The sequence below is a fragment of the Folsomia candida genome, unplaced genomic scaffold (genome assembly GCF_002217175.1).
Source record: "Folsomia candida strain VU population unplaced genomic scaffold, ASM221717v1 Fcan01_Sc009, whole genome shotgun sequence".
In the NCBI taxonomy this organism is placed as follows: domain Eukaryota; kingdom Metazoa; phylum Arthropoda; class Collembola; order Entomobryomorpha; family Isotomidae; genus Folsomia; species Folsomia candida.
Genome location: NW_019091201.1, coordinates 1,754,306 through 1,779,991, shown reverse-complemented (window position 1 = coordinate 1,779,991; position 25,686 = coordinate 1,754,306). Strand labels below are relative to the sequence as shown.

The 25,686-nt window shown below is 37.7% G+C and overlaps 6 protein-coding genes across 6 annotated transcripts; 3 read left to right on the top strand and 3 right to left on the bottom strand.

Annotated features, from left to right (window-relative positions):
- Positions 1–1,162: 1,162 nt before the first annotated feature.
- On the bottom strand, positions 1,163–7,169 carry LOC118436648 (neuropeptide Y receptor type 4-like). Its single transcript, XM_035855144.1, has 7 exons — positions 6,969–7,169; positions 4,833–5,145; positions 4,495–4,634; positions 3,740–3,948; positions 3,570–3,663; positions 3,430–3,476; positions 1,163–3,346 (listed from the first exon to the last, which is right to left on the bottom strand). Exons 2-7 carry the CDS (start codon positions 5,048–5,050, stop codon positions 3,014–3,016), a joined length of 1,041 nt encoding a protein of 346 aa, XP_035711037.1. The 5' UTR covers positions 5,051–5,145; positions 6,969–7,169; the 3' UTR covers positions 1,163–3,013.
- A 760-nt stretch (positions 7,170–7,929) lies between these two features.
- Positions 7,930–14,030, bottom strand: LOC110854030. Its single transcript, XM_022102425.2, has 11 exons — positions 13,650–14,030; positions 13,361–13,559; positions 13,069–13,235; positions 12,360–12,630; positions 11,406–11,744; positions 10,380–10,531; positions 10,032–10,200; positions 9,692–9,892; positions 9,273–9,461; positions 8,289–8,640; positions 7,930–8,202 (listed from the first exon to the last, which is right to left on the bottom strand). Exons 1-11 carry the CDS (start codon positions 13,878–13,880, stop codon positions 8,181–8,183), a joined length of 2,292 nt encoding a protein of 763 aa, XP_021958117.1. The 5' UTR covers positions 13,881–14,030; the 3' UTR covers positions 7,930–8,180.
- A 595-nt stretch (positions 14,031–14,625) lies between these two features.
- Positions 14,626–15,875, top strand: LOC110854102 (dynein regulatory complex subunit 3-like). The gene is made up of 3 exons (XM_035855046.1): positions 14,626–14,919; positions 15,330–15,390; positions 15,467–15,875. The coding sequence occupies exons 1-3, from the start codon at positions 14,776–14,778 to the stop codon at positions 15,775–15,777; spliced, it is 516 nt and encodes a 171-aa protein (XP_035710939.1). The 5' UTR covers positions 14,626–14,775; the 3' UTR covers positions 15,778–15,875.
- Positions 15,828–18,872, top strand: LOC110854311 (dynein regulatory complex subunit 3). The gene is made up of 8 exons (XM_022102742.2): positions 15,828–15,994; positions 16,174–16,249; positions 16,433–16,563; positions 17,200–17,340; positions 17,594–17,831; positions 17,922–18,107; positions 18,181–18,320; positions 18,416–18,872. Exons 1-8 carry the CDS (start codon positions 15,879–15,881, stop codon positions 18,756–18,758), a joined length of 1,371 nt encoding a protein of 456 aa, XP_021958434.2. The 5' UTR covers positions 15,828–15,878; the 3' UTR covers positions 18,759–18,872.
- A 48-nt stretch (positions 18,873–18,920) lies between these two features.
- Positions 18,921–21,173, bottom strand: LOC110854101 (D-2-hydroxyglutarate dehydrogenase, mitochondrial). Its single transcript, XM_035855049.1, has 7 exons — positions 20,686–21,173; positions 20,419–20,616; positions 20,139–20,332; positions 19,892–20,060; positions 19,538–19,824; positions 19,295–19,460; positions 18,921–19,225 (listed from the first exon to the last, which is right to left on the bottom strand). The coding sequence occupies exons 1-7, from the start codon at positions 21,035–21,037 to the stop codon at positions 18,972–18,974; spliced, it is 1,620 nt and encodes a 539-aa protein (XP_035710942.1). The 5' UTR covers positions 21,038–21,173; the 3' UTR covers positions 18,921–18,971.
- A 1,668-nt stretch (positions 21,174–22,841) lies between these two features.
- On the top strand, positions 22,842–24,649 carry LOC110853808. Its single transcript, XM_022102142.2, has 3 exons — positions 22,842–23,114; positions 23,229–23,456; positions 23,545–24,649. The coding sequence occupies exons 1-3, from the start codon at positions 22,989–22,991 to the stop codon at positions 24,430–24,432; spliced, it is 1,242 nt and encodes a 413-aa protein (XP_021957834.1). The 5' UTR covers positions 22,842–22,988; the 3' UTR covers positions 24,433–24,649.
- Positions 24,650–25,686: the final 1,037 nt, after the last annotated feature.

Sequence of the window (25,686 nt, the reverse complement as noted above, 5' to 3'; positions counted from 1 at the left end):
TTTTCGATGATCTTGGTGTTGGCATTGTGTTCCGTAATCCAGCAATAATCCAGCCGTGAGCAGTTTGAGGGAGGAAAGAGCAAAGGTAAATTGAGTCATTTAATATTATGTCTGTCTTCTTGTGCAAAAACTATAGTTCCTGATTGGACTGTCTGATTTTGTTACATATCTTATTTTGTAGAAGGTGTATGTTTGTACGTATGTAGGCGGAGGACATATGTAGGCGTTCAGCCAGCTCAGCCTTTTTTGTCCGTGGATCTCAGAATCACTATAATTTTAATCAAGTCGAAAGAGAGAATACGACACTGCGTGAATTATATGTGTGCACCTTCGTCTGTACTTTCTTTCTTCTTCTCACTTTGAGATCAGACACTGGACACAAGACAAACAAGATGAAATGAAATTGAGAAATGTGTCGTTTCTGAGAGAGAAACAGATTGTTTGAAATTTGAAATCTAACCTTCATGATTCAGTGGAAACGAAATCAAAATGATTCAATTTCAACGACATTCAAAGATTTCAAGTGAAATGTGAAACCAAAATTCGACACGAAGACCTACAATCGACAAGTGAAAATGGAATCACATAGGGAAAACAAGGTAGATATTTTAAGGTGATCTATTGTCTCGTCTGTGTGTAGTTTTCACTAGTTTAATGATTTCTGTTACTTGTAATTAGTAGAATTTATAGGAATTCCGAGTTCCAAGAAAGCATGCGACTTTGGATTCATGTGGGTGTGGAATGATACGATATGTGACGAGTTTACGGGAAACCGAACTGGTGTCAAATGGAAATTATAGACCATAGCTATAAAGATAATATTGATAACAGATCCAACCCTTAATCGTCATTTATCATCAAATCGTGTAGTAGATATAATTGGCTCACTTTGTTAAAATATGGGTTTCCGAAATGAACAAGCTCATAAATCAAAGTCCGAAAAATGCGAGGACTCTCTCCATCATTTTGCTTTCTAACAAACCTCCTGGGTTACTGACCACCTACTGAGTTGCGTATTGATTTCGTAATTCGTAGAACATCAGTTCTCTGGAAAAGAATAAAAAGGGACAAAAAAGGATACATATGGAACTTGTGTGGATAATGAGATGAGTTAATAATATACTAACTACATATACCCACGTCAAAAGTAGTTTGTCATTATGTCGGATATTATGAGAAGAATGCATTTTGCGTGGGTTTACAAAAGTTATATTAGAGTTGTATATAGGTACATAGTACGCTTCATACTTTAATACGGAAGTGGATTATCATCCTGGTGTCTGCAACAAAAAAGATCCCTTCTCCTGCCCCATTGTTCTAATGATTCTTGTGGACAAAGACCCATGCGACAAAGTTATTTCGTGACATTTCCGCATTTTCAGCGTAATACAACATCCTTTGGAGAAAGTTGGTCATGAGCTTTCTCTTAAACCAAAGGGAGATTATATAGCTGGATGTTTTTGCTCGCCGTTCGTGCGTTCGACTAAACGACATTTATTTTTGCTGATTTTGGTAATTTTAAACCTGGCTTAAATGCACTTTGTCTAAACAGACAGCTAGTTTTCGTTGATCAGCATTTAGATATGTTCAACCATCAGGCACAGAAAACTTTGGTAAATGCCTATCATCAATTACGAGGGCTCCTCAATAAGTACCATTTTTCCTCTGACTATAATTTTTTCTATTACTTTTTAACATACATACTATAGTACACCCCTAGTTAGTTATCTCACTTTCCTCGTTCCGTCACAGCAGCAGCCTTTAAGCAATTTATGCACAAACGAAAAATAACCCATTATAGTCCCTGAATCCAATCCTTTGAGATTGAATTGGTACATAACTGTGTTGTTATTTAGGTTAACATTGCAATAGCCAATTATCAAAACGTATAATACATTACACAAATATTATTTATTATTTTTATCTAGACATTTTTGCAGATATATTTTACATGTTAAATTTTTCGAAATATACATGTATGTACATACACGAGTTTTTTAAATGCATAAAAGACTACAAGTAAATGTATCAGGTAACGTATTACTTTGTTCCATTGAATTTCACAGGTACATACATTAAAATTACACAAAAAATACAAAATTTTAATTCCATTGGACGTATCTATAAAATAAACTACGCTAAAAGTCAGGAGTTCTATGCTACGGTACAGAGTTGGCTATAACTATAAAGTTCTCTTTAGATTGATAATATGGATACAACAATATGAACGCACCGCAACCACAATTTACGCTACATAAAATAGTATTAATTACAATTTAATACAATGTAAGTCATGGAGTTTACTAACATCACGACTCATAAACACGTCCGACAACTACGACTTAAATTTACTACATTGTAATAATACTGGTGTGACATAAAGTTCTGGAATTACAATATGTATACCTACTTTGAAACAAACTACTTTTAGATAAAACGTCTAGCATTTCCCTCCCTTGGCCTTGTACATACTTAAACATATATATTAACCAAGTTTGCTTGTTAATTATACCTACTTTTACTTGTGATAGAGTTGACATTGCTAATTACAAATAGACATTGAGTGGTGGTTAATTGGTTACAAACTTGACACCTACTACGCATTAGTGTTCATACCCAAACTCATAGAACCCCCAAGTTACAGTTACAGGTTGCTTAAAGTTCTGATCAAAATTACCTCTTACAGTCCACACATACATACATATTCAATTGCCAAAGTTATAAAGTAAACTAGTGAGCTTAAACTTGCATACTATTCAACATTATAAACAAAATCTGTGTATTTTGTATAAAGAGAAAGCTCAATAGAAAAGTTTTCTCATTTTCACTAATCTTCAACTTGTGTACCTTTTTCACTCGATGCTCAAATAAAATCTCCTTTTTTCTACTTCTAGAACTTGGATTCATCGTCCAATCTACAAATCACAGTGTCCAAAGTATCGCCACAATTCGGTTCAATTTCGACAATGTTTTCCTTTTGTGTAGCTTTTCTCCAGCCACACAAAGCCGGCAGTCATACCCGGCAAAGCCTTCTCCCACTCCCGTTGTTGTTGTTGGATTGTTCATATATCGGCATGTGTTTGAGGAGGTCGTAGCTGAGGAGAAAGAGGATGACGGGATTAAGGGCGATGAGGCAGTAGCTGATATTTTTAAAGAATTTGAAATAAAGTCGGAGATAAGTTGCCAAAATCTCGGGAACAAGTTCCCGAGGAAGGTCGAGAGGAAATTGAAAGATTCCGTACGGGAGCCAGAAAATGAGGAAAATTAGACAAAAGATGCAAGAGTTCCGCAAAAGTCGAAGTCTGTTGTCAGGTAGGCTAGGGAAACTGGGAGAATGCTGCATCACCTGGGAATAAACAATAGAAAATCCTAGAATAAATCGTGTCCGTGAGTTTGACAAAAGGGTGAAAGTTGTTGTATTATTCTTACCCCGGAAAGTTTCAAGAATTTAATTTTGTCAATTGTCTTGGTGGTTTCTGCAATTTAATGAAAATGAAAAGAGTGGCTCACGTTACGGCGGGAGAGCTATTTAATTAAGCTTGATACCTAATAAAGGAGGACATGCTCACCTTGAATTAATATCACGGCGGGGATAACGTGGATAGAGAGGAGATAGATGCAACCGTATAACACGGGCAACACGGGATTGTCAAGTATCACGACCTTGGGGAAAGTGGGGACATAAAAAAGTCAATGTTACAGACATGTTTTTTGCACATGAAAGTAAATATGTGGATACCTTTTTGCACTTGTGAAACACCGAATTGCAAGGGTCGTATGCTCTGGTAAAGTAGAGTGGCAGGAGGATTATGAGTGAGAAGATCCAAATGTACACGATCCTCCAGACCGGATGTGTCGTGTTTGATCCCAACATTGGATTTCTCGCAATTCTTCCTCGGTCCAAGGAAATCGTCATGGTCGTCAGTGCTATGACGGGGATTGGAATCCCTGTTTAATTAAGAGGCGTTAAGCTGGTTAATAGTGCTGTATAAACATGATTGGTAATTTATCATTCTGCTGGTCCTTAAATAATGAGAGAAAGCTTGGTGAAAGCTAGGATTATGTCATAACCGCGTGGATGCGTTTATGCAACGAGGGTCAGACAGGGATAAAATCTAACTGATGGAATTGAGTATAAATCTCTTTCTATCCCAATTTTGTTAACGGAATTGCATTTGTGATATTGGAATCACCGCGTCCGGCGTTACATAATATCCAATCCCCTTTTGTGTGCATTTACGACCGTGGTGGTCAATAACCGTGTCACTCCTGTATAACTTTTGTGCACAAACGAATTCCCGAAATCTTTATCGTTTGTTTGATCTAGAGAGCCCTTTACTAGATCAATCATATCCTTTTTATGTGTACATACATAAAGGAATAGTTTTTGCGAAACTTTACGAGAAAACGAGAGTCCTCATAATATGTACATGTATTGCAATTTTGTAGGTAAATACGTAGTTAGATACTAGATAAATAAAATAAATTGCTTACTATGTAAAATTGCGAGAATTTTGCATAAGGAATCGCTATACGTCCAGACATCGAAAGAGTTTTCGGCTAGACGTAGATTTGATGAGATGATGAAGAGGAAGGACGAGAAGGATAAATTGGCTACCAGCAGATTTACCGGCCTGTGTAATTCAGTAACAAAGATTAATTATGTAATAGAAAGATTAGAGAAAGTTACGTAAGCATGAAAAATTTTACTAAAAATACGGTTAAAAGTGAAAACACAACTTTCACCAGACTTATGTAAAACTTTGAAAGTAAAACAGCTTAAAAATAGCATAATTATGAAATATAAATGCATATTAAATTTTTTCACTTACTTTCGAAACCTTTGCTTGCACAGAATTACGCCCACCATGGTCAAGTTGCCAATCATTGACGCAATTGACACCGAGAGATACAAAAGGCTGGAAATGATTGAATCTGGCTCAGGAACCTCGTGTGACACTGTTCCATTAGTTGAAACTGGATACAAAATTCCAGACATTGGAGAAGTATCGTTGTGTTTCAAATTCACAAAAAGATCCGACGACATCATGTTGACTCTACTGACATCCACTCATTGATCAATCGGGTCGAGTTGACTTTTCAATCTATGCTCCTTCTTGGTGTTCTTTTGGTGTAATTGGATTTCTAGAATTTAGAGTATAGATAATACGGATATAAAAACGTGTTAAGAAAAATTTTGATCGAGTTTCGGGTAGAGAAACTCTTTACTGGAGAACGATATCGAGTTCACACGCCCACAACTTTCCAGAAGTGAGAAATTTGACACAAAAGGGACCACATCGATCCGGTGCAGATGCTGTATTCGCGTTTAACGAGATTGAATGGAAGTGGTCACTTTTTGGGAAATAATTAGAACGGTCCAGTGCATGCGGTTGTTAGTGGTGCACGTGTCGTTTCTATTCTCACGCGAGAATCTGGCTCAAGAATTTCATCGGTATGAATGGTGTGACGATGCCTAGATATATATGGACTGACAGGTCATTTCCTCTATTTCTTTATCCAGTGTTGTTCCGTGTCTGTCCCTATGCTACAGCCTCTTCAAGCACGTATACTTAGATTGTAAATAACAACAGATAAGTAACGGAATGACGCACGGAATAAAATTGCCCATCGTGTGTGACGGTGCATTTCGTTAAGGGAAGTGTCATGAGCGTCTTTTTTTTTACAAAAAAATGTTTAATTTAATTTGTTCCTCGTTTCACGCAGTGATGAAAATACCAAAAACTGAGAGACAACAAAGCAGAGATTGTGAATGGGAAGAAAATGTTGGATTATGAAATTATGAATTTAAGTGCTTATAAATTTTAATATGTATTAATTTCAGGTTAATTAAGGGGATTGTATAAAAGTCTTATGTGTATATGCCGTTAGTTAGTTAATAGGGTAATTTTGTTTGAGTTTGTGTACGTGCACAATACTTGTGATATTATTAGAACGGGGTTTAGAACATTATCATTCCTTGGCGTATAATATCGCTCTGAGGCACAATTTAAAAACTATGAAATAGTTGCGAATAAGTTATAGCTCTCCAGTCTGGATAATATTATTAAGGAACACCATTAAGTTACACAGAATAGAATTAAGAGCTATGTTGTATATACAGATATATGCCAAAACTGAACTTTGTCATTAATTAATGAAAATTGATAAAATTAGAGAATACGCATTATTCTCAGGCTCTTACAAAGTAGGAGCTAAATATGCACCAAAGTTCTCAAAAGCAAATTTGCAAAGATTTTAGACTTTATGCATCCTCTCCAGAGTGCAGTAAACACATATTCTCGGAAAATAATTTATGATAAGCGATCTAAACGAGGGCGCTAATATTTTTCCTACATGCTCTTTGTACAGAAGAAAAAGCACGTACACACATACAAAGAGGCATTTGATACATAAAAATTCGGTAAATTTATCTCATTAGATCAAAGTTTGAAACAAGAATTGTGCAATTGATTACTCACTTTGTTACATTGCATTGATGTTATTTTATGAGCAATTTAATTTAATAGAGGAAGATGTGAAGAAATGAATGGATAGACAGATAAACTTTTATCGCTGTATTGTACAAGTTTCACAACGCCAATAAGAAACAAAGTTTCATTTCGACATGAAGGATTTTTTTCTCTCATATCCCAGCAGGTTGTTCACTTTGCACTCTAAAACTCTCTTTTTGATGCATCCTACAGGGGAGCCCCGAAGTCTTGTGAAATTCACCTTTAAACGAACAGTTCCATTGCTTTAAACGATTCCCACGTGTGGTTTAATGGTTATTATGTAAAGTCTAATTTTAGACTGCTCAAATGCATGCGAAAATTTGACCAGTAATAAAACCAAAATTTCGCAAAACATGTATTTAGTAATTCAATATTTTTACATATTTTTACATATGGAAGCCAAAAATTGGTATGCTGATTCCAGTCTAATGAAAAAAATGTATACAAACTTACCAGGATACGTTTAATAGATTTCCAAAAAGTGAGACTTCCAAAATCCGAAAAAAATGAGAATCCGACTCGAGCAACGTCTCCGACTGAATGAGTAGAGTCAGACAGATGTAGAATTTCAGATTTTCGAATAAATAGGGAAGATTCAGTGGGGAAATCGCGAAGGAGAAAGTGGAGAAAGCAGCGTGACGGTGGTTGTTTTACTTTTGGTGAATAGACAGACAGCAGAGCAGAATTTGCAGTGGTTTTGCGCTGCTGGAGAAGCGATGTGAACTTGACTCTGAACTGAGAACCACCACTTTATGTGCAATTCCTCGGACACAGAATCCACGCTACGGATGGAATCCACGTTATCAAAGAAACTGGGGATATGTACCTACGTACGTATGTATGAAATTGTATGTGCACAAGTGCGAGCTCTTCCCACGGGCAGACAAGAATTTTCATTTTATCAGATCCTTGCCCTATGTGTAAGTAGTATTTGTCTATGCTAATGGAAATTTGGGATTTATGCTATTCTTTTAGACCAGCCAAGTGCGGCGGAGCGAGGTTTTGTGAAAAGTATGTATGTAAGGAACAGGCTTTCATCATTTTGCATTTTTATTTAAAATATTATAAGAGCATGCCATTCGAGGAAATGGATATACGTATGTAAATCCATTTCAGAGATTGCAGAACTTTATTACTAACGGAACGATGAAATTGGAGAAATGAAAAGTATTTGTAAAGAGGAAGAAAGGAATTTGGGAGTTTATTGATACTGAATTTAGATTTCGGTTTCATGAGTTTTCGGATTTATGTAGAGTGTGACGGGGAATATGATACATTAATTTATTGTGTTTCATCCACACTTGACTGATATTTATGTAAGTTACTTATCTCGTTGGCCAAATCAGTTCCAAAAACTGGCAGAATGGTGCTTCAATAGCTGTTAATTACATGTGGGAATCTCTACGACCGGAAATTAATGCAGCGGACGTTTTTTTCTTTATTTATTTACTCACTTTCACTTCATACAAAATATAGGTACTCGGACAATTATGTACCACCCCCCACCCACCCACACCATACTTACATAATGCGTGTTTTCCCATTATATAATTATTCTTTATGTACAATCACAACTTAAGCTACGGCGTAATATATGTATATCCAACCTGTTGCGTGGGTTTATGAAAGAAAAGCCGACTTTCCTTGAACCGGTAGTGGCCAGCATTACATAAAATCACCAATGTTCCTATAAAAAGTATTGTTGTGAAATCAGTATTTTTTTGCGATCACAATAACAAAACCGAGAAAGAAAACAGGCATGAGAAGATTTACCGTTCTGTAGTCACACTGTCACCGGAACGGAAATCCTCTTGAGAATTTCCTGGAAAACTAGGATCTGTCACACCCACCGTCATCACATCATCCTTGACAGCCACCGTCATCAGGCTGCTTTCACCTTCAGGAGACTTGTTATTGTTGGTGGTGATGGTGTGGTCGTCATTTTGGAGACTTTGATCGATGGTCTCTACAACGTCTTCCATGATTTTCTGCGTGGTTTCTTGTATTTCCGTGTCAAATTGAATATCAGTCCTTCCTTCACCGTCAATTTCTTCTTGCCCAAGTATGATCAAGTCTTGACTTTCACCTTCTTGTGGAACGTCTGATGCAGATTCGTTTGAAGGCACTACATGCATACATGAGTTTCAGTTTCATGAAAGAATAAATAGCAAGCTTGTTTCATGTGGGTTTGGAAATGTTCTAGAACACGTTCCGGATTTTGCACAAGATAATTTGCGGTTAATAAAATACGGAGAAAATTATTAGATCAATGGGTTTCGGTTAGATGTTTCTAGATTCATTTTGCAGAATATCAAACAAACTTTTATTATTGTAACGATCATTGTGCCCTTTTAGATCAAGGACGGGCTGTGTATGTCTAGTTAATTAAACTAACAAAATAAATTGTCCTAAAGGGAAAGATACTTAATTCTATGCATGAAATAACGCATCGAATCCTCCAAAGAGCCATTTTCCGATACCACATGCACAGACTCTCGAAAAAATAAAAAGCAGACTCTGTGACAGTGGAAAACAATCCACCTCACCAAGAATTACAGTCCCATGACTGCCTCAAATCGCTTTAAAACTAAAGCAAAACAAGTTACTTTTGTAGTCTGCTCAATGTTTTTATCACGCAGAAACAGTTTCAGCAATACATAGAACAGGGCTGAAACGTTGCAGATACCACCGCACGACAAAAACCAAGTCATCCATCCATCCATAAATACAAAACTATGCAATTAATTCCGCACTAACCTGGTTTAACCGTGGTGAGCAAAGTGATAGTTTTCCAGCTTGGCAGGACCGAACTTCTGAGAGGAATCAGCGCGTTGATTCCCACAATTGAAGAGGTAAAGTTCTCCGATGGGGTTACAACGGGCAACCGAATTCGAGCATGAATCGTTCTGTGTAACTTTGTCTTGTGTAAATCCTCCTTTTCTGGAGCTGTGAGCCCACAATTTAAGTTAATTTAGCAACAAAAAAGAATACCTCGATAATGACGGGATCAAAGGGCTACGGGAGACGTCAGTGAATAAAAAGAAGGGATAAAATGACAGTGATACAAACACTTTTCGTAGCAACCTTTGATGTCAGCAAGTTTGACGGGTTCTTGGAAATTCTTTGATGCCATAAGACATCAATATCCTACTTGGTACAGACAGCAACTAACTTACCAATATGCAGTGTACTTCCGTTGCTAAACTTCACTGCCCATTGAACAGGTTGGAGAAAGTAATAGTAACCCAAGTTGAGACTCAAGTTTACTTCTTCACCTTCCACTAAATCCAAACTTTGTCTTCCTGGAAGCTCTTCTGGAAGTGGGTTGAGAGAAAGTAGGACGGTTTCGGAGGCTTTTAGTTTGTGAAATCCCATTCCTAAATGGAAAAGTTTGTTTTATTGAATCATGTGGGAAGTGATGCAAATTCAAGGAAACATGCGGATAAATTGACCTTAAATATTTTTTCACTGACAAAAACTAGAAGAAATATGTATGGATAATCGTTTTCGACTTACTCAATCTCAAATCGTTCGCCTCGTCAGTGAAACCACGAATCTGATCAATCCCATCTCCAATACATCGAATCAGTCCACTTCCCCCTTTGTAAAATATTTTTCCACAAAAGTTATTCCCACGGTGGCAGAGAGCCTTCGTAGCGTTGGAGTAGCCTCGGCAGCCATCCGACTTGAAAATATTGCATCATAATAACCTCATCAAATTCATATTTGTCTGACAAACTCGTTCCTAACTTTGTTTAAATGCGAGAAACTTATTGACAAAAAAATCGGTATGTCAACAAGGATTCTGTTTACGTAGTCCGCATTACACACATTTTTCAATGACACGGTTTCAATTGGGCTCACCTTTTGGAGACATATCTCATTGATTCTGCACTCACTGGGAGTTCGACAACTAACGAAGGAAAGTCTGCCAGGAAGGCCTGATTTGGAACGGCAAGAGAACGAACCTTCCAGCTTGTTGAATTTTATTCCACTCAACTTGTCTTCTTTTTTTCCTATGAGAAAACAAACATGTCAAGTAACTTGAAGTTTCAAGGTTAACTTGACAATAGTACAAGTTTCATTTTTCTGCACGCAAAACAAACTACTCGAGCACGTGAAAGTATGTGCAGGTTGCTTTCACCGCGAGACATTGTAATTTGAGATGGCTGTTGAGATTGGTAAAGTAATCATGGAAGTCATAACAGTTCTCGGTTACGGGCAAAATAGCGTCTGTCCCATTTTCTTGTTAGCAAAGAATTTCTAAACAAACCAAGGCCACATGTGTCAACGTCATTGGCAGAAAATCTAATTATTTTATGAATGCAGGTGAAAAATTGTTACGCAAAATGTCTGCACTAAACGGGTAACATATTTTTGCAGAATGGTTTCATAAAAAAAAACTTTCCCTTGGGACCATACTGCACTTCATTTACGTATTTACTTTTATACTACTCATCTGTCTGAGAGAAAAATTTGCAAGTTGTCTCAATTAATCAAAAATGCTGTCTGCACCGTTGTATAAAAATAAACCAGTAATAATTTTACCTGTGCTTTTATCTAAATTAGTCGCTCATATTAATTGTCGTGTTTTGGATTCTGGGACTTTCTAAAAATCATTACTAAAGTCGATCCCGTAAAATAAAAGATAAAAATGACATAATAACGAATATATTGTATTAATTTTATCTTCTACAACCTACCTCATCTGTGCATGCATTAAGATATTAATTTCCAAAATATTATCATAACCAGCTAAAAGGTTCTGCAGAAATGCACTTCTAAACTCTAAACACCACTTTATACCCTATTCTCGCATACTTTCACCAAAACCTGCCAACCCACGCACCTTATGCACTCGACAGGTAGGCAAAGTATTAAAAATCTTACCCAACACTCTATATCTCCAAGAATGCAAAACTCTTTTATCCTTCTCAGCAAGACATTGAAATTCTCCAAAAGTTCCGGGGACAGGATTTAAATCAAGATAATTGGCCACATGGAGTTTATTCTCAGTTCTTTCCAATGTCTCGTCAATATCCTCGACGGAATTGGAGTTGACATCGGTCTCATCTTCCTCGTCGTACATGTTGTAAGCGTCATCATACCCAGGTGAAAGTGGTCGCACTTTCACCTGCTTGAGAATGACGGAGTCTTCACTCGACTGGCAAGTAAGGTTGAGAATGTTCGACGTAAACACGGTCGATTCGGGTGGAAAGGCTCGAAAGGCTGGAAAGTTTTTGAGAAAAAGTACTTAAATGTCACTAGTTGCTTTTATAAGAGGTTGAAGACACTGGGACACGTGCAAGGACATAAAACTTGTGCTAATTCATCGCCATGTGGATAAGTACCTCATTTGAAGTGAGAGTAAACAGATACGGATAAATCTCAGAGTTTAGATGATTATCAAGCATCTTTAAAGGTTAAAGGACGTTTATCAAGATTCCAAGCACAAGTAAATTGGATGGAAACGGTTGAAGTGAAAATCATGAATTATTAAAATTTTTGTGACAACTTTGTTATCACAGGAATCAAAAAAATAAATACGCATCATGGGGGCAAACAAAACAAGTTTGTGGGTATAAAAGATTTAGAAAACAGAGCACATAATCATCTTGATATGATATGTTGTTGTTGTTGAACACACTCTTATTCTGGTCTATTTACCTCTTTTGGTGGTAAAAACATTAGGAACCATGTCACGAGAAAGGTTTAATATAAGCCTCCCTGTACTAATGTATTTTTTGGCACGGACTTACACGACACGTGGAGGACTTAGGATCCTTAGTACAATTTACTAAGAACCCGTGTCATAAAGATGATACGATACGATGTATTACTTACTTGAAGGAGGAACCATGCCAAAAATAACGAAATCTTCATTTCCGTTTTCATTAGTCTTTCCCATTGATCCAGGGGCAATTTTTGCAACACATTTATAATCTCCATAAAAGGAGGATAAATTCTGTTGTGGCGAAGTAAGGCTTACGCGAAAGCCGAAACGTGGATCGAAGATTACTTGTTCTTCTTCCGTCGAGTTTTCTCCGCTTCCTGTGCGGTTCATTGAAGCAGAATCAAGGGCGGAGTGACTCCCACTTGTGGATGTGGATATTAGCTGTGGTTTGGCAGAAATAGAGGAGAAAGTTTCATACATAGTTAGGCTGTGAGCTTATTTTGGCGGTGGTCTGATTTATTGAATCATTCAGACCAGCAGAAGTAGAACACTGAATACGAAGCCGTATTAGAGAGAAAGGTGGCCCTCAGACATAAATAAAGACAATACAGCATTGTGCAGAACAGAACCAGCCATAAATTACAGGCCATGTCACCACCGGTTATTATTATTATTATTGAAATAATAATCCCAGAAGAGAAAGCAAAGCTGTGAAAGAAAGTAATCACTGTACGCCGTAAACAATGTTTGACAATGAATGCTGGCAATGAAAGGTTTTCGGCACAATTTCGCACAAATGTCAGAGCATAAGCTTGTTAACTTTTATAATGAGACTGTTGCCTTAAAAGGATTTCGAAACTGTTGGCATTTTGTGCTTGCCTTGAACTTGGAGTTTGGGAACCCAGTCGGTTTTCGGAAGAGAGACGAATTCACGAAAGGACTTGATGTAGCGCAAGGGATCAGAAATGATGAATCTGTCGCATTTTCCGGACCAAGTGGAAGAGTAATTGTCTTCCTGCTTTGCAGAAAAGCTGGAGCGTTTCGCCCTGAAAATGAAAAATGGAGAGAAATGATGAATGGATCTTGCTATAAGACTATTATACAAAATGGTAGAATGGCATGGAACAAAAAATCTGAAAAATAATTTGTACAGTTTTGTTGTGTGACTCACTCCCAACAAAGACGTAAATTGAGACAGAGTTGGAAATATTGCCGATTTCATGGCAAGTGTACTTTCCCGTGTGTTTTGCCAAGTCAGTGTCTGATTGCTTGGGATAGATGGAAATTCGAGATGTCATGCAGTACGATGTATCATTTTCGTGGTCAGTTTTTATTTGGATTGAGCTGGACTCTTGAATTTTTGATGGTTCCTGGAATTTATGGATCGATAAGTAAATGAATAAATAATGCTGATAAGCTGAACTGATAAACTTTTTTATCCAGATATCAAGAAGTCGTACCCCGTTTCCTTCATAAATCCAATCCACATTTTGAGATCCTCTACAAGTGAGGAATTCTCTGCTAATGTCCGTCAATGTTACGAACGAGTCGCTTTCTAGGAGCTCGCGAACGGAAGTTTTTTGATGGAGGAATAATCTAGGGTGATCTGAACAGACGGATTCGCCCATTCGCGATAACGTACTTATCGCTAAAATTAAGGATAAGGCGAGACTTTGTCCAAGAAAATGCATCGTGGACAAGAAATTTGAAGAAAAGTTGTTCAGAGTCTCCAATAACAAGGCTTGATCACCTCTGTTACCTTATTTGAATTGCTGGTAGAAAATATTACCAGAATTTTAAAGTGGTTTACTGTAAAATAAGTCTGGTAAATTCGCTTCCTAATACCTGTCACTCTAATCAGTATGCGCTGTCAGATTCAGCAAGAAAGCGGTTTTTGTTGGATGATATTCGACTCGACTTACAATTTTAACATAGAAACTGGTCACGATTTTGACCCGAACATAGTTGTTTACTTTGCTTGTGGGTGAAGTAACATAAGATTTTGTAAGTAAATTTTAATATTTTATGCAGAATTTTTTGCACAAAGTCTGATATTTTTTATGACTCGAATTCAGCTCGTTATATAACAAGATGGACTTTAATTTATTTGAAGGGTCCGTTACATCATGCAAACAGTATTTTACAGAAATTTTATTTATGCATAAGCAATTAAAAAATTTTCATTTGTGTTTTTACATGTATTTCTAACCTGGAAAATCAATTCGTGCATTACAATGATCCAGTTGAAATATGAATGAAATGTCATTACATAATATGTATTTCATGGTTCGATAGTTGGGTAAACAATCGGGTAACGTTTATTGACACGTTCTTGGCCAAGCTTTTATTGATCAAGCTTACAGGATTCTGTCCGCTCTGCTTACAAATGTCAGCCACAATTGGACGCAAGACATAACGGTAACTAAGGGGCTTAGCTTAAGTAAAGTCCCGAATTTATACGAGTAGTTTTGACAGGTCGAAAATTGAAAATTGTACAACCGGAAAGAATTTTTCTACTATTTGATTAGTAAGCACTTTCAAAATCGATCGGAGCAGGGAATTGTTTACACAGTTTTGTGTAAGAAGATGGTCAAGTGCTCAGAAACTGAGTTTTATCGGGACGACTACACTTATGCGGAGGAGCCCGTCGACTACGACAAACTTCCCATAACAGAAACTTTAATTATCGACTCTCTAAATGAACAACTGCCAACAGGCGAAGAAGGCAAGGTGAGGGCAATCTCCGCATTTACCTTCCCCACGTCGACATATTTAGGTATCTTCTCCAAAGATTCATTATTTCGCTAAAATTGGGATTTGGTGGCTGGATTAGATGAATGTAGGGCGAAACGCAGCAGAGCAGCGTCGCAGTAATTTCCGCTTCAGCAGATAACGGTTTCGTAATACATATTCTGAGACGTATTTTATGTATTCTTTGACACAAAAGAATTTGTTTCTTGCTTCGTTCGGTGTGTGCTGCCGGCTTTTTCCACTTGAATGATATCCAATTAGACACAAGTAAAAATAGATTGGATAAAAGATCCTTATTTTTAGAAACTTATATCATCTTATGTACAGATAGGTTTTGTGTACGCTTAATTTAATTAATATACATATGAATATGGTCTCTTATTTTGCAGTATGCCCGACTGGTGAAACTTGACATCCATACTATCACGCATTTAAAGTTAGAGTACAAATGTATGACAAAATTGTATTAATTTACATAATATTATGTACATTAAATTGCTAAAAAACATATATTCGTGTCTTGTAGCAATTTCTATAATTGACAACTTGACCAATCTTGATGCCTTAACAAAACTGCAATTGTGTAATAATGTCATCACGAAGATTGAAAACTTGGACGCCCTCGTTAACCTGGTCTGGCTGGATTTGTCGTTCAATTGCATTCAAAAAATTGAGAATTTGGATAACTTGAGGAAAATTGAAGTTTTGGATTTGCATCGAAATTTTATCTCGACTCTGGAAAACATGGAGAATCTATTGAGGATGGAAATTTTTCATATTTCCAGCAATAAATTGGACAATTATGAGAATGTGAGATGTAAATATTTAAAATGTTAAGCTGTGTACAGTAAAATTACAGTTTTTTCCATCATTTTCAACAGGTGAAATACCTCAGGAAATTTATTCGTCTCCGATCTGCCAGCTTTTTAGGAAATCCAATGTGCAAAGACCCAAATTTCATGCCATTCCTGGTCGCCTTTGTCCCTCAATTGACAATGGTGGATTACATGGCAGTGCTTTCTCATGACCGGGAAGTTGCCAACGCCAAGCACAAGTAAGTCAATTTCTTAAATATTTGAACAAAAAGTGAACATTTGTAACAAGTAGGATATGAGAACAACTACAAAATAAATGATTAATTACGTTCGTACTTTATGAGTTTCTATTCACTCTTATTTTTTTCCGGAGAGGCTAAATAAATAGAAAATGTTGACATTTTTCTCCAAATTTCAGACCCATTGTGGATCGCCTTATCACAACAGAGGACAAACTCATCAGACGGGCTTCAGTCGTTGAGGCGGAAGAACAGGTTAGTTTTGTGGAAACTTCATCAATGATTGAGTGAAACTACGGCATACCGTCGGCTGTCTTTCCCAAAGTTAGTAAAGTTTCTTGGTCGTATACACCGGGAACCTTGATTGGGATGTCAAAACTACATTTCAATTTATACTGATGACACAATGCGGAAGCAATCATGCATGAATTCTTTCAGGTTAAACTGCTTCACAAGGACGCATTCGTGGATGGATTTGAAGGCGACAAGTTTTGGTATTCTTTGTTTGAGAATGATTTCGAAGGAAAATCAATCATGCAGTTGGGAGACACTGAAGACATCCAGATTGTGTAAGTTCGTTCAGTATTATTAAATAATTTGCCGAGAAATAGATAATTGTGGTAAGCGTGAGACAATTGACAGTTGCCGGCTGGGATTTTGTCATTTGTTCAGTGAACCTGGCGATGCGACATCAAATGCAATACTAACAAAACTAGAGGGACTTGCCCTACAGTTCGTGACATGCCCACATATTTAATTCACGAAGGGTGACTGAAACTACGAACACAATTGTGTATTAATTTTCCTCCTCATCATTAAAGATCAAAGTCCCTGAGTGAGATTGCATTTCGTGTGAGGTTTGTCATGCAGAAATAGTTCAAATGTCGAAAGAATTGAGGTTCAGAGGTGTATGTACGTAGGGTGGGTGTATTTGCATGAATTATTATCTCTGCTACCGTTTATTTTATAATTGCACACGTCGGGAATTGCGAAATTGTAGGGGTTTGACCTAAACGACAGTGAAAAGGTTAGACTGGGTTGGTCGGATTTACTGATTTGTCTCATTTCGGATTTATTTACGGAGAGTAAAAGTATGAAATGGGCAATAATCGTGTGACATTTAAGATCATCTGTCTGGAGTCTTTGGAATATGTAAACTTTATTTGTGTAATTTTGTTATGCCATAAAAAATCCAATAATTTCAGGTACAAGGAGCTATTCCGCAACAGCAATCGCAACATGTTTGACACTGGGATGCAGTTTTACGAGTTGAGGCGAAATGAGAAACAAGCTTACGACATTGCCGTGAAGGAGGAGATGGATAGGATTCAGAAGGCTGGAAATGTGTAATAATGCTTGTTCTTATTCGTACGAATTGTAAACAGAATATGGCATGATCTGAATTTTGTACGCTCTAAAACGCCGTTATTTGCATACGCAGCACTTTTCTAAAGTTTTCTTTGATACGCTACGTCGTAAAATGTTTGTTTGAATTGCGAAAAAGGAAATAAAATCCCTAAAACGCCACTTTCACTAGACAATCAATCAATCCAATCCACGAGACTTAATATTTACTCTCTCCTTTCTTTCTTCACACAGGCTCACGGAAGAATTCGTCGAGTATGGCGCAGCCACTTTGAAGGACATCATTATCCTGGTAAACTTGAAAGACGACGCGGAACGAAAGTTGCAACACGGCATGATTCACGAGCTTCCAGAAGAATATCCCGACTACGTGACGCAACTGAACGACATGGTGAAAGAATACGTGAAAAAACTTCACACCGTTTGGGCAACCTTAATCAACAATGAAGTCGAAGTTGATGAGCAGTATGAGGTATATAAAAAAATGCAGTTATTAGTTTGTGCGGTGATAAATTAATTATGTAAATATGACCAAGTTTTAATTAATTCATGCTGATTCCAGGACATAAACGACCTTCTGGATCGATCTATCCGTGAAATTATTCAAAACTGGGTGGAACAGTTACGCGGACAGTTTGCAAGTTTGAGGGACGTCGAGCAGCAACTTTTTGAGCGTCTCATCGAATCCATCGTTACTTATGGAGAATTTCGCCTGAGTGATACCACAATTCCGGAAAATCTCAAGGAGGTAGGAACTGCTTGTCAAAACTTTCTCCAGCAGAAAATAAGGAACCACGGAAAATAACTAATTATATTTGTAGCTGGTCATGGACAAGGACTCGTTGCAAAACTACCTTCAACTTTCCCATGACAAACACATCTCGGTAATTGACAGCACGGAAGATCAACTCGGTCGAAGGCTGAAAGATTGGCAGGAAGCTTTCTCCATCGGGATGCAAGTGTAAGTACACACCGGCGGATTTCATATCATGAATGACGCATTTGTTTCGCAACTAAGAGGAAAGATTGAGCAAAGTAAACTTTAATTGCACACAGAAAAGAGTATCAAAGGAATCGTGCCCGCCTTGAGGAGATTTCGCACTTTACCAACACCCACCACGGCTACTTGGAGGACACTCTGGCCTTTGTTCACACGACGGACTACATTCCACCCGTTCGGGGCGACCAGGAATGCACTGATCCCGACGTGTGCAAACCATTACAGTGGTACGAGCGTCTCACCAAGAGGTTGAGAGCGAAGGAGAAGAAGTTCAATGCTTCCATGATGCCGAAGGGGAGTAAGATAGAGGCGAAAGAGAAAGCCAGAGAAGGTGGAGGCGAGGGGGCAGATGGCGAAAGTGGTGGGACAAAGGAAGCAGAATCTACTTTTGTCTTGTAAATATGTGTAATGTCAAAGGGAATGAAACAAGTAGTCATTTGGGACATGACAAAATGAGAATAAAATGATATTAATATGAATAAATGGGTGGGTGGATACCGCAAGTGTGCAAAAGTTGGGATGATATGAGCTGTTTATGCAATAGAAGTCCAGAAAGTTCAATTAAGGGTGGTTGGATTACATAATTTATTTCATTTCGTCAAGTGCAAGTTCTTATTCCGGTAAAACTTTGTACGGATTCATAATATTCTTGGGATCAAGTAACTTTTTAATCTGTTTCATAATTTTTATTGATTCTCCCGACTTGGAGTGATGTATCAAATGCCGCTTTTTCGAGCCAATGCCATGTTCCGCACTTATGCTGCCTTTATGGTTGGCGACCCATTGGTACACAAATGGTTCAACTTTGGCGAGTACGTCAGGGTTGAATTTTTCCATTGTGATGTTCAAGTGGATATTTCCGTCGCCTAGAACGAAATAAAAGAAGTATTGCAAGAGAGCAATTCTGTACCTAAATAATTAGTCGAAAAAGTTACCCAGATGTCCAAAGCCTGTCACTCGCTTGACACTCGCCCCCAGATAAGCTCTCGTATCTTGTACAAACTTTTCAAATATTTCTAACGGTACGGAGAAATCAAAGATGAGAAAGTAGCCATCCTTGAGCATGGCATCCGCCAGTTTTTCCCGAGTGCTCCAGATCGCCTATGTTTACAGAAGGGAAAATTCATTTATAAATGTGCACGCTTTTTACACAAGATTACTACTTATGATTTGTTTGCCTTCATGTGACTCGGCTCAGAGGCAACGGTTCCATCCGTAACGAGATTTAATTTCATGGAGTCCTCGAGAAAAGAGTTTAATTTGTCTTCATCATGAACCGCATTTGATCCGGCAGTCTCGATCATCATGTAGTAAGGATAAGAGCTGATGGGGGCTTTGAGGTTCATATTTTCCTCGGCACATTTCATCGTCTCATTATCAATGTATTCACAAGCGGATAGAATCTCTCCGAGGTCGTTGCGTGCCTTTTGATAGGTTTCGAGAACTTTGGAGTAGCTGTCGAGACCTGGTTGAGTGGGTTTTCAATAAGAGTCAATGTACTCAATATTTCATTAGTTAGCGGTGTATAGTACCGAGAAAGGCCAGATTTATTGAATTAGGCTTGATAGGACATTGAATTGCTACTTTGGTCAAAATTCCCAATGTTCCTTCCGACCCGATGAACAAATGTTTCAAGTCGTATCCAGTGTTGTCCTTCTTCATGGTGCTCATGCAGTCTAAAATTGTACCGTCGGCTAACACCTTTAATTAATTAATTAAGATAATTATGATGTTCTACATTTCGAGGTTATCTTTATTTGCAGTAGGTAAATAGCTTACTGCTTCAATGCCTAGCACAGTGGCGTGAAGACTGCCATATCTCAGAACTCTAAGCCCTCCTGCATTTGTACTCAGATTTCCTCCGATTTGACAACTTTCTTTTGCACCCAGATCCAAGGGCATGACGAATCCGCGTTCTTTCACATGTTCGTCGAGAGTGTATAGGACACAGCCTGACTGACAGGTTAAAACTCCTGTGCAAAATTGGAAGCTTGGATAATAATAATGGCTTGGACATAATTTTTTCATACATAATATTGATGAATTGCGTAAGTCATACCGGTCAATTCGTCCAAATTGATAACTTGATTCATTAGAGAAGTAGATATCACAACTTCATCGAAAATAGCGATGCATCCCCCGTTCAACCCGGTGTTACCTCCTTGTGGAACAACTGCGAGATTTCGGGAATGGCAATGTTGCATGATTTGACTTACTTCTTCTGTTGTATTTGGCTTTAGAACGATTTGAGCGTTCCCTATGAAATCGGATGTTATTTTCATGTCAATCAGTGAGCATTATGAGCATTAAAAAATGTAAATCTCACCCCTCACAGATTTTAGCCAATCCACATTAAATCCATCCAGATCATCCTCAGCCCCATTGATTACACGAGCCTTGCCCAATATCCCGGTAAACACGGCAATGTCAACCGCTTCAAGGCGAGAGTATGGACCTCTCGTGATTTTACTACTGCTTGGTTGAGTTCCATAATAGGCTTTACTTGGATGAAGAGCAGATACTATTTTCGACTTGGATTGACGTGCTGTCAAAAATGTGCACTGCTGATAATTACTGTTTACAACGTAGCGATATGAACAACTATGTAAACCACGAGTATCATTAGAATATTTTTGTGGGATAAGTCTTAACGTTTTAAAGAATTGTTTGGAAGCCATAATATTTAGGGTTAGAGAACAGGTGAAGGTTAATGTACAGTTGGAAATGAAATGACTATATGCTCCGCTTTGTGTTATGTAACGAACTCCTGGAGCTGCATAATATATATTTAATTCAATTCCAGTAATACCTGTTTTGTTTGGTGGTTTTGTTTGCTAATGTCTTATCATCATTTCCACTTTTTGAGTTGGGTTGGTGGTGGTGTGCATAAATGCTTGTCCTTGTACAGAAATGGTATACTGCAATGTGTTATTATAGTGGCAACAACTTGGCTGTCTGGACAAGTACATTAATTATGGCATGACAGGGAAATGTGAATAAGTGCTAACTTGAGATTGGGTATGGTTTTAGGTTGGCAATGACATGGTGGTGAATAGAGATACCTAAGAAGAAAAATGTCACCAGGAAAATTACTTAGATTAAACAATTAGTGCATTCTTCCTTTCTTTTGACTGTAATAAACCTCTTATTGTAACTATTTCATTAAAAATGCCAATATTTATGTTCATAAGTACATATACAATACATGCATTTAATTGATTAAGATTCATGCATATGTATTTATATTATTCACCACATTCTGGAATTTTGGACTTGTGACCAGACCAGAGTGCGCCTATTTGTATTCTTTTAGCCTTTGACACTTGACCAACAAAGAAGTTTTGTGCCATGTTATGCGTAATTTTTAACGGCATTTATCAAAACATTTCCAGCAAAATGATTGACGCTGATGAATTTTTGGGTACGCGAAAATTGTCACATTCGTCACACCACAACCAATGTCACAAACATGTTTAGTCACACGTTAGTCCCTGAACCATTTAACTAAATGTATTAATTTTACAATAGCAATCAACGAAGAATTCGTATTTTGAAACAATTAAAAATGCGTGCAGAAAATGTGTAAGATAAAGATGCCGATGGAAAATTTTTGGTGGTGAATGAATGAATAATCTAAATAAAAATGGACATCTCATCTTCGTGGAAGGCTTAAATTATGCCTTACCAATCAGGTCGAGAATTATTTCATGTTTAGAACAGACCTTCTACAACAGTTCAAGCATTGATTGGGCTTCGTAGGTGACATCATGTCTAGGACAAAAATCATAACTTTATCCTGCCATTCCTGCGTGTCATCATGTCTTGACTGGAACCTTTGACCCATTCACAACCACTCCTGACCAATGTTGAACCCATATTATCAATTTATTCACTTTTTTGTACATAAATCACAGTTCAAAGGGATATGGTGTCGAAATTAACATGACTATTTCCACATAACTCCAGCAGAAGCATGACTTTGTTTTATATGGATGCTTATACGTATGGTGACCAGTGGCCGCGGAAGTGGGGGGACAGAGGGACAATGTTCCCCACCGTAGTTCGATGTCCCATCATCTCCCCATGTTATATCCTAAATCCGCCCCTATCCTACAATGTTAATGTCCCCAGATGTCCCCACGGTTTCCGTGGCCAGTGTGTATCACCCAAATGGAATGGATCACGAATAAAGAATTTCTCGAAATCGTATTAAACACAAGGAGAGAGCCTGTTGATTGGTTTTACATATGAATGCTTTTTAGGTTTGGATGGGTGGGTATACGAATATGCATGAAATGTAGGGGTGGATTAACACGAAATAAGAATGACTTCATCCAAGAATCATCTTAGAATTTGTACTTATCAACAACTCCTTTTGACCATATTCGTTGGATTTTTAGAGAAGTGGATGTGTTTTCATGCTATCTTCGCTTACACGGCATGCAAATGAAATGAGGCGAGGTTAAAGGAATATCAATGTCTAGTGGACTGTCAGTCTTTAACGGGAGAAGTTCATAGCTTAATGTGCCTCTAGTTTATGCATAAGCAGGTAGTGAGATATTTATTCCGTTAGATACTTAGTGGTGTTTCACACATTTTGATACCTGTTAAACCATAAATAGCAACAAAATGACTTCCACAACGGTCCCCGAGTTAATAACAGTTTCATTGTTCGTATTTTCAACATTGTTGCACAATACAAATGGAGAAAATCGAGTGATTTATGAGAATCCCAATAATCTTCGTGTCTTACAGGTAGGGACACAATCCTGGCGTTATGAAAATACAATTTCAACCTTTTCAATGATTAAGATTAAGATGATTAAGATGATTAAGGCAAAATTTTTTACCTTAATTTTCATTTCACAGGGAAAAAACCCCATTCAAATGTCCGTCTACTATGAAACCTTGTGTCCAGATAGTCTCCATTTCCTGCAAAATCAGCTCTTGCCACTATTAGCGACAACACAACCACAACCAGTGCCTACGAGTGGTGGTAGTGCAGGTCAAGATCATCAACCAGATTTTAACCCGAGTTCTGAAGTTGACATTGATTCTCTCCTTGACATTCGTCTCATCCCGTATGGCAAAGCTGTCGTAAGTCATATTATCACTCTAATCTCATTGATTCGCATCTTATTGCCCCAACTGTCAACTGATTAATACATAAATCTCATTTTTACAGACTCTGGAAAACGCCGAATCCACCAAACCTTACACCTTTCTCTGTCAACACGGTCCCCTCGAATGTGAAGGGAACAAACTACATTCTTGTGCATTGGACGCTGCAGAAAAACAACCCAAAACCGTTAAAGATGACACCGTGACCAATTTCCAAATGGTCAATTTTCTCATCTGCACCATGAAATACCTTCTCAACCCAAGCCTCACACCGCACAGAATCACTTTAAAATCCAACAACCTCACATCCTTCAGCGAGGCAGCGCTAGACACCTGTTTTTCAGAAATGTCAAACTCTACCACATTGAAAACAGAGATTGAGTCTTGCATTCGAGATGACCAGGGTCAGGGGTCACGCCTTCTCAAGCGAAACGGAGATTTGACCAACGAACTAGATCCCGTCCTGTATTTCGTCCCATGGCTCACCTTTAATGGAATTTGGACCAAAGAAAACTTGGAACGTGGTCAGAAAGATATCAACCAAGTTCTCTGCTCACTCCTAACGCCACGAACGCTCAAGTTCTACAAAGTTCTTGGATGTCAAAAATACATCGGAGAGAAAGCAGTGTTGCCAAAACTTAGGAAAGTTTTGGATCGGGGAATGACATTCAGCAACGATTTGCGTCAACCATACTTCGATCTTAGCAGACGAGATGGTCGAGGGATCGTTGAATCCAGAAAAATCCAGAGGATGATAATGAAAATGCGTAGACCGACGATGTCACCACAAAAAAACTTTGTCGGAGAACGAACCAGAGGTCGACGTGCATTCCTTCATGGGAACAATGACATGGGGTTGAGTCAAGGGGGAGGACCGGCTTGGAGATTGAGGACAAATATGCATGGAAATTCTCAAAGATGGAGAAAACCTTTAACAGTTGTGGGTCACTGAATGGAGAAAAGTACTGATTCTGATCAAGTTATTAGTACAAATCTCAATCTCGACTGTTATATTATATTACTTTATAATTGCGATAACTTATATAAGCATGTATTATATTTAGTATATTTTGTGTGTGCATTTACTTATTTTTTCTGAGCAATGTTTGGTATCTGAATATATGTAGGTTTAAAATAAAAATAGAAATATGCTTAAGAATGAATCATAAGAGCACTTCTACGATCAAGGACTCTTGAAATTTGCCATTATTCTACATAAAAGTAGTCCATGCAGTTCATGGCATTTCTTGTTGAGAAATAACAATGATATTTCAATCAAAATAAGAAATAAGTCTCATTGTCCTGTAAAAAAACGGTAAAGCATTTGGTTCATCTCCATCACAATTCAGCGTATTGCTCTCATCACGTCCATGTTCTTGTCATTGCTTTTGTTTCGTATACCGCAATCACAAAATAAATGCTCAGTTTCAGCTAAAATCTAGGACCTTGAGAAAAAGAGTTTGCTGTCTGCCTGTAATGAGAGTGTCCTTAATCAAATGAATTGCAATTGCATCGCATTGCATGAAACTCTCAGTCTTGGTTTTCCTCATTTCGCAAGTAAGTATTTAATAAGTAAGCAAAATTATTAGATATGGTTGTCTTCAAAGCAAAGTCTATTTATCAATCTAACAAAAACTACATACACAAAAAAGTTTACAACTTCATTGAACACATTGCATTTTCTTTTATTATACTATCTCAAACCTCATCAATACCAAAGTAAGTACATATTTCATACGGCAAGATGAACAAATGGAGCTAGAGAGAAATTTCGTCCAATTTGCGATTTTTCATTAATTTACGCCACGGGTTTCATCAATTACGACGAGTTTTTTTCGTTCAGAAATGTGGGTCAAATTGTAATTGTAAATTAAGCTGGAACTTTACTCATCCCACAAAATAAGAGAGTCCATTGTTGACAAATTATTAATAAAAGTAAGTTTTTAATACGTCATTCTGATTCAAATTAAAAATTGTAGGTTACGTACAATGCGTATTAGGCAACTTCCTCAATAAAGGACTCTCTCGCAGTCCTGTAATGTAAATAGTTCGCATTCCAATAAAGCAGACGACACATAAATACGTAAACTGACACTGATACATAAGTGAGTATTTTCATGCCTTAAGTATTACGACGACCATTACCTTCACATTTAATACGGCGTGATGCAACACACCCCTTTTCTTCTTATTAATGGGCCTTCTT